The following is a 13,873-nucleotide window of genomic DNA, read 5'->3' on the forward strand; positions in this document are numbered from 1 at the left end:
GGTTCAAAAGATAGACACCTCTAAGAATGCACATTAGAATGATTCAAAAATTTTTTCGTTTCTTTGGTACCTGGAAATAATAGGTTCCAGGCACTCCTAAGAACGCCTCTCCAACATGCGAGTTTTAATTGTAACGGAAGGTCCTCCTACATACAGTTTTCTATTTTTTCTTATTATCAGATAGAAAACTTTATATCTCGCTTCCAACTACTTAGAAAAATATCTCGTTCCTTAGATTTTGTAGGAAATTGAATGCTCTACAAAAAAGGTCTATCATGATTTTTTCGTAAACCCAAACGTTTAAAAGATATCAACGGTTAAAGTATGATTATTTTTGGAAAAATTTTTATTTCTTATGAGTTTTATAACTCAATCATTCATCTATCATCTCAATCATTCTAATGCACACTCATAATAAAAAAGTGGTTCTTTTATCCCTTAAAATTATCTATTTTATATCTGCTATGTAGCTTCAATATTATCCAAAATTGATTAATTGTCTATTACGTTTTTCTATCTATAATACCTTTTTATGTTCCACAATCAGTTGTTTGTTAAAAATCCTTAAATATCCCACACTTTTTTATTTTTAGGCCACAAATAGGGAACCTTTAGGGCTTTAGAACTTAAGTTAATCGAAAGGAATGACAAGCAATGTATTGTATATAAATATGTATATACATATAAATACTTACATATATTTGCTAACAGGCAGTATACAAACACATCTACCTTACCTTTTCGTATATTCCGCCGCAAGCTATTTTTATAACAAGCGTGTAAAAGACGTGAGCGAATTCGTTAATGAACTCCAAGTGGCGGCAGCTGGTTTAGTTAGGAGCGGCTATACACTTTTCATACATATACATATATGCACTGTATGTATGTATGTATGTATACAATGCGTGTCGATTTTTCCGATAGGTGTGAATATTAACGCAGTGGTTTGGAAAACATGGGTGGGGTGTGAGAAAATGATTTTCATGCTCCAATGCGTGCCGATAGTATAAGAGCATGAAAAGTTGTTTTTGTATTGATTTGGACTACGGACATATTTATACAGTCTTTATTGTTGTTTGGTACGGTCTGTGCTTTTTAGACCCATATATTTCTATATAATTAGCCATATTACTGCCCATGCCGGTTGACTGGTGTCCAGTGAACTTTGACTTTTCAATGGTCACGTGTCCGACGGTCCTATTTGATGGTTGCATAACTTTGTTGGGTCGGGCGCCGAAGTTGACAGCGAAATGCACAGAAGAGTTTTGCAGCATTATGTAATATTTTGGGGAGTTAAAAATTAGTGAGTGACAGTTAATAGTTTGAAAACAGTGAAATAGTTAACTACAAGAAAGTATAAAAGTCCAAACGCTGAATCCAGATTTCGACGGTTTTCCAATACTGCTGCAATTTCACGTCCGATATTCGTACGAAGTGCATCAATAGTGGCTTGTTGGCATAGAACATAGACTACACAAAGCCTCACAGAAAATATTCTAACGGAGTCAAATCACACGACCTAGGCGGCCAATTGAGTGGCCCATTTCGTGAGAAAACACGTTCACCGAACTTGGTTTTCGAAAAATCGATTGTGACATTCGCTCTGTGGCTTGTGGCGCCGTCTGGTTAGAAACAGATATTGTCCAAGTTCATATCATCCGATTCGGAACAAAAGTATTCGGTTATCATTGTGTGGTAGCGATTCCCATTCACAGTAGCATGCAGGGTTTGATCATCATGGAAGAAGTACGGCACAATGACGCCGCCAGCCTATAAACCGCACCAAACCGTAATTTTTTCGGGATGCAATGGTTAGTTATGGAGTACGTGTGGATTGCTATATAACGCATATTTTTCTTATTGACGAAGTCATTCAGCTAGAAATGAGCCTCATTGCTAAGATGATTTTCCGACGAAAATCCGGATCATTTTCAAGCTGTTGCTAAGCACAATTCACGAACGGATTCAGTTCTTGTATCAACTTGATCTTGTAAGGGTGCTGGTCAAGATATTTTCACAAAATTCGCCACACCGACGTCACAGAGAAGCCCATCGCTTGAGAACGACGTGTGAGAGCCTGATTTGGGTTCTCCTCAATTGATGCGCTAGCGGTAGCAATATCCTCGACACTACGAGCATTTTTTTATCTCACGGGCATGGGAACATTTTGTAATGTGCCTGCAGATTGAAATTTTTCCACTAGACGCTCAATTGTTGATCTGACGGTACGATTATGACGACCATAAATTGGACGTAAAACTCTTAAAGTTGAGCCCACTGACTTCGAATTTCGGTAGCGAATTTTAATAATTTCGACACGTTGTTGGATCTTATATCTTTCCATGATGAAAGGGCAAACCTTTATGAAGAGCGTGAAAAAATTGTCGTCGTTTGCTGTCCCCATCTGTCTACTTTTTTTAGCGTCTCTATTGAAAACCCTTTAACGTAATAAAACGATTTTTTCCATTTTTACAACATACTGTATTATTGTTAACAAAATATGGTCACCTACTGTCATTTAAACATCTTACAAAGTGGCCGACATTTTTGGCATAAAGCTAACCGGAGACTTAGAGGTCCTCATACCCGATCTCTGGGAACTTTGAAAGCTATAGATCGATGTGTAAAGTTTTATTCCGATATATCCATTGCTATTGGTACTTATTTATTGTGAAATGCTATTTTTCTTTTACATAACCTCAAAAAGTAACGCTCATTTCCATTTTACAAAGCGCAAAATTTTTGAGTAGTGTTAAATGTGTACTCGTCTTACTCCTGCTGAGGTTTTGTTGAAATTAAATTAAGTCATATAAAATCCAGTTCGCATAATCTCCTAATTCCAGAAACGTCTTTGTCTACCACCGAACTTATATCCGTACGTATCTGGTCGACATGTTTTCTTTCAAAACCACTTTTCAAATCGCGACTTTATCGTTTAACCGGCGGCGAAGTTGGAATAAAACGTCAAAATCACATAAATGTAAACGAACAACAACATTTGACATTCAGCAGCGATTTAGTGATTTTAAATTACACTAAAGAGTGACTCCGAGCTTGTCGAAGAGATAAGAAATCTGCGTGTGTATACGAGTATAACCGATTTTCAATCGAACCCCATTTAAGTAGTCTATGCGAACATTTCTTTTATTGTTCCTCTGTACATTTCGCTCCTCTCCACGTCCGCTGGGATTTCATTAAAATGCAAGTACCGTAAAATGCGTAAATTGTAACATGCCGCGCATAGAAAACGGGGGGTACATGAAAAGACTTTGACATACTTTCGCGTACTTATGGCTCTTTCTTTTTTTCTGTTCTTTGCTTTATTTATGGTTTATGGATGTGCGCACTTTCGACCAATTTCAATAGAATACAGATTTTATTCGATTAGCAGTGTCAGTGTAATCTTATGAAAATATGAAATTTCTCGTATTGCTGCTGGTTATTTATGATTATTGTACTAATGTTCTGGTATGTATTGGAGGTATGTATGAGTATAGGTTCATAAAGTGAGTTGAGCACAATGAAGTGGTCATGCTTGGCATAATTTTTAAAATTCTGGGCATAAAACATGCCAGTGCTCCTGCCACTCAAGAGAGTTGAGAGTGAAATGTGAAAGATGCTATGATTGGAATAAGTAAATTTTATTTAAGAGTCATCGCTTATGTGATTATAGCCCAGTTTGCTAGGGGTGCACTACAGACCAAAAATTGCAGAAAAAACTGCATTTCAAGTTCTCTAAGCATTGGATGCCCATTCAAGTATCGAATAATGTAAACCATTCCCAATGCCTTCCACAAATCTGTTTTATCGTAAAAATTTTCGCGCTTTAAGCTCGAAGGCTAAATAGCTACAACAGTATATGAAAAAAGTATAACATGAATAGATTACACTCATATTAGATTTGGTATTCTGGTCGTCTAATACGCCATGCATAGACCAGTTTTGGTTCTTAGCAATACCAGATGACTTGCCGTCACGTAGTCCATTAGCAGTTGTCTTCCTTTCGCATGCCAGCGCTTGACGATGCCATTGTTTCCCGTTCCCACTACAGTGGGGTCTAAGTAACCGGAACGGACCCAAATTTTTATCCGTCCAAGGTCTGTTAACTCGGCGCTATTCCTCGAATTTTCAGGAATGATTTATGTCGCTACAACAACAAAAAATACGTACCATTGTTTTCTTGGTGTGCCTCCCTCTTACCATATTGCAGTCTTCTCGATCTGTTAGCTTCGTTCTTCATTCGTGCTCCGTCACCAAACTGTAACCATGTTTTTTTTTATCAATTGTTGGTAGGAATCTCGTGTAGTTCATTCCATCGCACTAAGACCTTCCTTGCCATACTTCAATTCAAAGATTAGCATATAGACAATGCATGTGTTGCCAATGTCGGTCACGATTCCGCATGACAATTGTAAGCCACTCTTGGCAATCTCGTCCACAATCTCATTGTCGTCTTTTGTGACCTGACAACCGGTGGAAGTAAGGTCGCCTATTACTTGGCACATTCTCCTTTGCTTATGCTTATAGCGTGGTCTTGCCAATGCGGGGAAAGTGCACAAGAGATGCTCCAGTGTTTACCTGGTGCCCTATTATTGACATTTCTTGCATTCTTCTCGATCTGTCCGCACCATCCTGCTGGCATATGTCGCCACCAGACAGTGACTAGTTAGTATTGCCATGATGTTTCTACAGTCTTCTAACGGGTGCCAATAAGGATTATATGTCCTTTAGATCTACCGTTCCGCACATGACTTTTGCAGCTTTGCACGCAGGTTGCTCGTTCCATTGGGTTTTGATTTTCTTTACCATGCTTCTGTCCAAATGATCGTATAGACAAAGCATGGGTTTCCCAATGTTGATCACTTTTTCGGATGCTGGCTGTACAGTGTACACCATCCTTGTCCTGGCACCCAGTAGATGTTTAGTTGCGTGCTTCTGGCAACTCCTTCCACTGCCGCCCTGCTTCCCAAGACACTTCTGGCCGATATGCGATTCGAGGTTACTGCCTTGATGGCTGCTTAGCTGTCTACATAGATGTTGACTTTGGAATTGTCTGCAGGTGCATTAAAAGCCAGCTTTGCGGCTGACCTTGAATTACACTGCAGTGGTCCGACAGCTTAAAATACTAAAATCTCCACAGTATATTTCAGTGTTCCGCGTAGGTAACATACCTTTATAGAAAGGAACCTCCATAGAGGAATTTTGTGCTTTCTTGTGAGTACAAGCATGTACGTTTCTCTAAGTTCAACCCCAGACCCGCTTACGATGCCCAATTCTGGACTGTATTGAGAGTAGTGGTCTTAATACTTGGTCTGTATACACATTTCCGTTATGAAGACGACAATGTCGTCCGCCTATGCCACTATCTTAAACGCTTTGCTTTCCAAGTTCTTTAGTAGTTTATTCACACTAATGCCAGTGTAGAAGCAGAGATATCATTCCAACCTGCGAAGTACCTCTACAGACTTCCATGGCCATTTTAGGGTCCTAGTCCCTTAACTTTTGAGTTCGATCTGAGGTTTTGTACACGTTCTTGCCTTCTGAAGAAGCTGTTCTTTTGCCGGAACCGTAGATCTTGAATCACTATAGCATATAGTTGCCATACAAACTGAACGATGCGAATAAAGCTCTTGCATGGAAAATTTTTTGAGTCCACAATAGCATACAGCAGTCATAAAAATTGACCATTAAAAATCAGTTTCTTGTATGGAAAACTTTTTTGTTAAGCTTCGGTGCAGCCTTAGTTTAGGTTTTTTACGTATTTTGCTAAGCGCTTGTATATAGTAATTACTGTTATTTATCTTCTAACACTGTTTTGCTTGCTTCTGGTTTATTGTTTTCTGATATCTTCTAACCATTTCTCTAACAGTGTTGCCATATTATAAAACTTTTTAAACTATTCCTCCATTATTCTTACTTTTCATTCCTATGTGCGAGTTCGTGTCATATTCTTATTGCACATTATATAATTTCCTTTATTGTCAGCTGCAAATATGTTCCCAATTTGTGCATAAAATGCATATGTTTCTACCTCTGTGCACAGTTAAGTATTTTAAAGTGCGCCGTGGGAAACTTGCGCGGTCATTTTGTCGAATTAAAATCAATTACGGCACACAGTAGTATAGATTGCGGTGCAGACGGTCAGCCAATGAACATTTATTGGCACACATAACCATGTATATATACACATATACTAGAGTGATTAAAAAAAAAATTTTTTTTTTTCGTTTGGTACTCGGAAAAATTTCTTTCTTAGAGGTGTCTAGGAACCTATTTTTCCGAGTACCAAACAAAAAAAATTTTTTTTTGAATCACTCTAATATATACTCTTATATGCAAAAGTATGCAGCTTTTTGGTACAAACATGTATAGCATCTGATCAAAATTGAACCGGACTGACCAAAAACATACATATATACATTTGTGGGTATATACAGACATATATACTCTCTGAATGCATGTACAAAAGTAAGCAGTAAACATGTATAGCATCTGATCAAATTTGAACCGGATTGATCAAAAAACATGCATACATACATTTGTGGGTATATACGCTCTAAATATATGTAGAAAAGTAAGCAGCTTTTTGGTACAAACATGCACACCAACTGATCAAATTTGAACCGGACTGAGCAAAAAACATAGATATGTACTATATACATACATATGTAGGAATATACAAATACGCATACATACATATATACTCTCTAACTAAATGCATAAAAGTAAGCAGATTTTTCCTACAAAAGTATATATGTATGTATGAATGTACGTTCTAGCTTGCAACACAGTCACTTGAAAAATTTTCGAAATAATTTCACTGCAAAACTGCAACGTCAGCAGCGAAGCAGCGCAAGAGGAATGCAGTAAAATCGTGCTTAAGTGCGTGGCTTACGAAAACGGTTAGTATGATTCAACATAAATTAGCGGGCGAAGTTTACATTAAACCGCTAAGTTGGCTGGTTAGCTGCTTTCAAGTTGATTGAATGTGCAGCGAATTGTTGCAAAGGTTACACACTTTTACCTACACACACACACACACCAAAATACATCCATGTATGTGTGTGCGAAAATGCGTGCAGTTCTCTTTCCTTGTAGTTCCACTCGTTGCGAGGCAATTTTCAACAGCTGCTGCTGGAATCACTTAACACATTTGCTTAAGCATGTTTTTAGCACTTGCCTGCACTTAACCTTTATCGAAGATTATCTTTTAATGCGCTCGCTGCGCGACCGTGAACGGCGCAATTTAATGATATTTTACACCGACATAAAAGTGGTGCGGATTGCAGCAGATTATGCGTATCATTGGCCATATACACCGTATTATTATGTCAGTGTTAAATAGTTGCATATTGTTAAACTGTTTAAAACACCACCTGTGCTCGGTGAAGTTAAGCTCTTAAGTCGTGAACTTTAAGCATGACCGCTTTTTTTATACGCTTTAAGGTGAGCGAGTTTCATATGCGTTGGTGGTTTATGGTATTAAAGAATTCGTGCTAACGTTGCCAATGGAGGCGTCTATTATTTAAACATTGACCACTTATGTCGCTTCTAACTATGAGTCTATGATCTCTTCACAATATTTCATTACATTTCGTGAGATACCACGTTTCCCAAACTTGGTTTTCAATAAATCGATAGTGACATTCGCTGTGTGGCTTGTGGGGCCGTGCTGTTGGAACCAAAAATGGTTCATATCAGCCAATTCGGACCAAAAATATTCGGTTATCATTTATCAGTAGGGATTCCCACTCACAGTAACGTGCCGGTCTCGACTATCATGGAAGGAGTACGGCCCAATGATTTTCCCTGCCCATAAACCGCACCAAACTGTTATTTTTTTTGGGATGCAATGGTTACTCATGGAGTACGTGTGGATTGCTGCCTGATCAACAATGCATATTTTGCATATTGACGAAGCCATTCAGCCAGAAATGAGTCTCATCGATGAAAATCCGGATAATTTTCAAGTTTTTGCTCAGCCCAATTCACGAACATACAATGATTCTGGTGATCAAGCGGCTTCAGATCTTGCGTCAACTTGATCTTGTAAGAATGTAGGCCAAGATCTTTTTGCAAAATTTGTCACAACGACTTCACAGAGATGACCAACGCTTGAGAATGACTTGTGAGAGGCAGATTCGGGTGCTCCTCAATTGATGCGCTAGCGGCAGCAATATTCTCGCCACTACGGTCGCTTCTTTGTCTCACTGGCACAGTAACATTTAGTACTGTGCCTATGGATTCAAATTTTCCCAAAACGCTCAATTCTTGGTCTGATAGGACGATTATGACGACCATAAATTGGACGAAGCGCTCTTAAAGTTGGGGTCACTGACTCCGAATTTTGGTAGTAAATGTTAATAATTTCGACTCGTTGTTGGTTCGTATATCTTTCCGTGATGAAATGACAAACCTTACTGAAGGGAAATGTCGAAAGAATGGCAAAAAATATGGCCTTATCGGTCTACTTTTGTGGCGTTTCTATTGAAAACCTCGTTATTTCTGACTGGATCTAGTCGAAAGTCGCAGAAACGATTTTTTGAGACTATCCGAATTTCTGTGAGATATCTTTTGTCTTTTTGTCATATTCTTCAACTCTGACCACAAACTATAGTCGACTGAATTCAAATCTGGATTTCCAGACGGCTTATCATTTGTAGCTATGAAACCAGAAATATTACTTTAAGCCACTGTAGTGTAGTTTTTGGCTTGTATGCTGGAGTCGAATACATCTGGAAGATCCAATGCTTCGTCGAAGGAGGTATTGTTAACTGCTTCCCAACTTTCCTAAAACAACCTGCTGCTACACTTTTGACCCAGTTTTGACCTTTTCTTAACAGAACTGAAGAAGTATAACACTTTTACAGAAGTCTCCCCACCGAACCAATACAGCAGCTAAATGGTGAACATTTTGCACCTTGACCGGTTGAGCCTAATTTGCTACTTGCGCATTTCATATGGATATCATCTCGTATTAGTCCTGATCTGGGCGAAATATCCATTGTTCTAGACATAATTTTCTGGTTTTTAAGGGGAACACTTATCTTTGTGTTTTCAAACTGTACATACAAGCTTGAGAGAAACGATCAAAATTTTCACGAGACTTTCTTGTGGTTTCTTTCTTTTTGTGTCAGAGCATAGGCTCGCTTTTTACAAGTCTTTATTGCTCGCACACTTTGCTTAAGTTCTGAGTTTATATAAAATTTTATTTCTATTGCTCGCATCTATCTATGTCTCACAGTCATTTCTTGAGACATGAATGAGTTCACTCCTCTCACCGCAATCTTTGAGTTTCTAGCCTAAACAATTTCTGTAGTAATTTTGAAACCAACGAAGTTTTTTACATTAGTCCGACCCTATTTTGTTCTCTCTCTGTCACACCGGAAGTTTCATTCAATTATGCTCTAATAATTTGTTACATTAGTACGGCGCTCTTGATCCCTCTCTCTCTCCCTCTCCCTCTCTTTAAAGCATAATTGAATAACACACTGCAACTTTTATTCAATTTTATTCTAATATTTTTTGAAACCTTCATTCACTCTCATCTACCTCTGTCATGTTGTCATGCTGTTGTATTTTCCTACACTCAGATATCTTCCAGGGTCTTTCAATATCTTTCTCATTACAATCTGCTAAACAGTTTAAATGTTATTTTTCCCATAAGTTAGAGGTACAAACCTTAGGCTGCCCTCAGAGTGGACTCTTATAGTCAATCGGTAGCATTTTTCCATTTTCCCATTTAATCAACACGCGCATTTACGCTCAAATATTTACGAACCCTTAGAAAATAGTTTATTTTTTGCATTTCTCGGATATTGAAGAACTCTTGACAAATAGTTTCTTATTCAGCATCTGTTGGCCTCAAACATCTTTCAAAGCTAACACAGTAGTATACACAGCAAATCCGCTCTGACTACCGATTACGCGATTATAAATATCTCATTCGGTCTATCAATATTTGATTGAACTTCTGAGCACTCAATGAACAAAACCGTATGCAAAGGAAGATATGAAGCTTTCCTTCTTAGATTAAGAATATGATATTTTATTCTGTAATCATATTGTGTCTACTGTTTGCTTCGACTCCACTCTTATTCGATGTTTTCTCTTTCGTATAAACTCAAAATTACTCTCCTGTGTCTCTTCTATATACCCATCTCTTATACTATATATTATTTCATACCTAAGATCTAACTAAAAAGTTCACTTATGAGCTCTGTACGTTTTATGTACCTACTTTATGCAAGAATTTCCTAGCGAGACATGTTTTTAGGTCCTCTCTGTAGGCTCACTCTTGTCACCTAATTGTACACCTTTTAGTATCTTCTCTTACTTTCGCACAACCTGATGTTCAGTGTTTGACTCGGGTTTCATTTTGTCTGCGTTTATTCTTCGTAAATCAAAACAATAATAACTCTTCTACAAATTAATGTATACTAATTCACAATTCCGTTTTAATTTTGTAGCAATATTTTGGACGTATCGCCATATGCACATACGTCAGTGAGTAATTCATGCCCACAACGGTCTTATTATCCCATATAATGCCATCTTGCTGTTTTTCCTCCCATTTTGTAGGCGCATACATACCGTTTAACTTACTGCAAGGAGAGAAAAATGCTTGAAAATAAAAGCAAGGAAAGAAATTATTACAACCCATTCACCTCTTGGCGCAACCCTCCTTCCACCAGCCGCCGACCTTCTCCTTACCCTTACAATAACCCACGCGATCTCTCGTACGAAATTTGTAACCGATCAGTTTAGTCAGCTCATCCGCAGCATTACCGCTGAACTTGCCCACCATTTTCAACGCATACTGATCACCCTCATCGCCAATAACAAAATGATCGTAGTTCGCGATCTCATCCACACTATCGCCATTCAGACGCATGACAATGCGCAGTTCTTGCGGCGCATCGCTGGTTAACCAAAACAGTGGTTGCATGCCGACGAAAAAGCTATTATATGGATCGCCAAAACCCTCCTTATATTGGGGCCATCTGAGATTGAATTCGGTATTCTTATCTTGTCGTCTATGCACGATTGTCCAAGGGCAACCGCCTTCCGCATCGGATAAACAGTAGACGTTGATTGGCGTGTAGCCGGAAATGTGTACGCTATAGACATCGTCTTGGTCGCGCACACCTGGTGGTAGTATGTCCGCGCAGGTTTTGGGAAAGCGCAACAGCAGGCGCTTCGTAAAGGAGTCGCTTAGCGAACGTACGCTAAATATGTGTTAAATAAAAGGTTCTTGTAGCTACTTCATGGTATATTTGTTTGATCTCAACTTACGTTTTCTCCATTAGATCGCCCAACTGTTTCAGCGTCACTGGCGCTTGTTGCTCTTGCTGCAGTTCGCTGCAAATAATTTCAATTCTTAAATTATTAACGCCTTCATTAAGGTCTAAACTTTCGTCGCCCACCTGGTTTGCGCCTCCGCTCTTCTACTTCTATTGCATTGCTTTACCAAATTTCGCATGGTTTCGTCCACAATGACGGTCAGGTAATCCGCATCATTCGCAGTTTGTTCGAACTGTTTTGCAGAACTAGTTGTTGTTTGTAATGCAGCTGTTATCAGCAATGAATAAATCAATTGCTTCCTGAAATGCAACATCTCGTGAGCTGATTAAACGATCGACTGCACTTGAACGTCGCTGGCGACTTGAGCTTTGTAGGAAAGTTGACGTCGTGCGAGATAAGTTTGACGCCTTATCAGCTTCCTATTTATTTGCTAAACAATTTTACTATATAAATTATAAATGTAGGGGTTTAAATATTGTAATAATTTGTTGATTAATGCTAGGAATGTGGGAACTACGTAATAAGAAAATAATACTATCTATGTAAATGAAATATTTTAACTACATACTATATACTATATTTCCTTTCCTACGTCATATAATCGAGTGAAGTATGATTTTTTACAAGAGAAATCGATAAAAGACACTTACATCAATTTCGTTGCTCAATAGTTCTTTAAAGAAAAAGCACAGAAACTTCAACGATTATCTTTTCCAAATGTTGGTCTCAACTACGACACAGATCCATTCGTTGAGTCCAATATTCGATGAGTCGTTCGAGCATTTCGACTGCTAACTGGTGAATGAATCAAAGTGGGATTATCTGCAGAGACTTTACACTTTACATATCCTCACAGGGAAAAGTTTAACAGTGTGATATCATACGATCTTGGTGGCTAATCGACCAACTCTAATCGTGAAATTATTTGCTCAACGAATTGTTCTTTCAATAAATCCACGGATTAATGCCATGTGTAGGAAAGGGTGCCATCTTGTTGAAACCAAATGTCGCCGAGATTACGAGCTTCAATTTAGGCACCACACAGTCGGTTATTATGGCGCGATAATTGTCGCCATTGACTGGCATCATTTTTGAAGAAATATGTACTGACGATTCCACCGGCCAACAAACCACACCAAACCGTGGTTTTTCTGAATGAAATGGCAGCTCTTGAACCTCTTCAGGTTGCTTTTCGTTTCAAATGCGGCAATTTGTGAATTTTCATAATAAACTTGAACGATTTGTAAACGTTGTTCAGTCGGTTGTGTTTTCAAGATAAAATGCCAAACAATACTGAACAAAAATAAGACGACAGCTTGATAAGACTCACACGTTATCTGTTACAAATGGCTATTGAAAAAGTACTTCCACTTGGATTACACTTTATTGTTATATCTCTCCGGACTTAGATTGCTTTTCGACTTTGTTTGAAATGCAGCTCTGAACATTTGGCATTTCTTATGCTTTCTGCAAAGCTGAACCCAATTTTCGACAGTTTTCGAGCACAAATCGGCTACCATTTCACGTTTGATATCCGCTAGACTTGACATAGCCCCACAGGAAATAGTTTAACGTTGCCAATTGTAACGTTTCAGTCTAGATCATCGCGGAAGAAGTACGGTCCATAAATCGCAATAACGCATATTTTTCTTATTGATGAAGTCATTCAGCTAGAAAGAGCTTCGTCGCTGAAGATGATCTTTCCATGAAATTCCGAACCATTTTCAAATTGCAGCTCAGCTCAATTCGCGTTCAGTTCTTGCGTCAATTTGATCTTGTAAGGATGTAGGCCAAGATATTTTCGCGAAATTCCCCACAACGACGTTACAGAGATGTTCAACGCTTGAGAGCGATGTGTGAGGTACTGATTTGGGTCTTCCTCAATTGATGCGCTAGCGGCAGCACTACTCTACGTGCACTTTTTTGTCTCATTGGTTCAGAAATATTTTGTACTCTGCCTGTGGATTAAAATTTTTCCACTAGACGCTCTATTGTTGATAATAAAAAACGATTATGACGACCATAAATTGGGCGTAGCGCTCGTAAAGTTGAGGCCACTGACTCCGAATTTTCACGATGAAATGGCAAACCTTATTGAAGAGAAATGTCAAAAGAGCGCGAAAAATATGACTGTCGTTTGCTGTCCTTATCGGTCCATTTTTGATTGATTTTTCAATAGAGACGCTACCATTGAAAAACCATATATTTTCTTGTTTTGATCTTTTGTCACCCAATTCAGTTCTTGAAAATCTGAAATCGTCCACCAATTGCTTACAAATTGATATGACGAATACATTCTGAACAAATTGAATATAACCAATTACCCCAGCATTTTTATTAAATTTAGAAAATTTAATTTCTGCAAAGAATTCAAATTGCTTAAATTTTGTTAAAGACGTAGACATACACATACATACACACACACACACACTTGTACTAAGCAACGACATTTGCATGGCGAACCGCAAAATGCAGGCGGCAGTTGAAAAGAGCAAAGAGTGTTGTTGTTTAGCAGTAGAAAGCTGTCAGCATACAGTACAGTTAGATAGTCGTAAGTACTCAATTAAAA

The 13,873-nt window shown here is 38.4% G+C and overlaps 2 protein-coding genes across 2 annotated transcripts in view; one reads left to right on the forward strand and one right to left on the reverse strand.

The window, feature by feature from the left end:
- LOC120769090 (protein obstructor-E) overlaps positions 1-13,873 on the forward strand; it is a 73,587-nt gene that overhangs the window by 52,103 nt on the left and 7,611 nt on the right. The window lies entirely within an intron of this gene.
- Positions 10,367-11,632, reverse strand: LOC120769088 (angiopoietin-4-like). The gene is made up of 4 exons (XM_040095947.1): positions 11,427-11,632; positions 11,296-11,361; positions 10,668-11,228; positions 10,367-10,604 (listed from the first exon to the last, which is right to left on the reverse strand). The coding sequence occupies exons 1-4, from the start codon at positions 11,615-11,617 to the stop codon at positions 10,445-10,447; spliced, it is 978 nt and encodes a 325-aa protein (XP_039951881.1). The 5' UTR covers positions 11,618-11,632; the 3' UTR covers positions 10,367-10,444.

The sequence above is a fragment of the Bactrocera tryoni genome, chromosome 2, assembly GCF_016617805.1.
Source record: "Bactrocera tryoni isolate S06 chromosome 2, CSIRO_BtryS06_freeze2, whole genome shotgun sequence".
In the NCBI taxonomy this organism is placed as follows: domain Eukaryota; kingdom Metazoa; phylum Arthropoda; class Insecta; order Diptera; family Tephritidae; genus Bactrocera; species Bactrocera tryoni.

Bases quoted from the DNA above. Each gene is read 5' to 3' on its own strand.
- LOC120769088 (XM_040095947.1), bottom strand. From the start codon at position 11,617: ATGTTGCATTTCAGGAAGCAATTGATTTATTCATTGCTGATAACAGCT. The intron at 11,362-11,426 runs GTGGGCGACGAA...AATTATTTGCAG, and splicing joins AGAGCGGAGGCGCAAACCAG to CGAACTGCAGCAAGAGCAAC. The intron at 11,229-11,295 runs GTAAGTTGAGAT...ACACATATTTAG, and splicing joins GGCGATCTAATGGAGAAAAC to CGTACGTTCGCTAAGCGACT.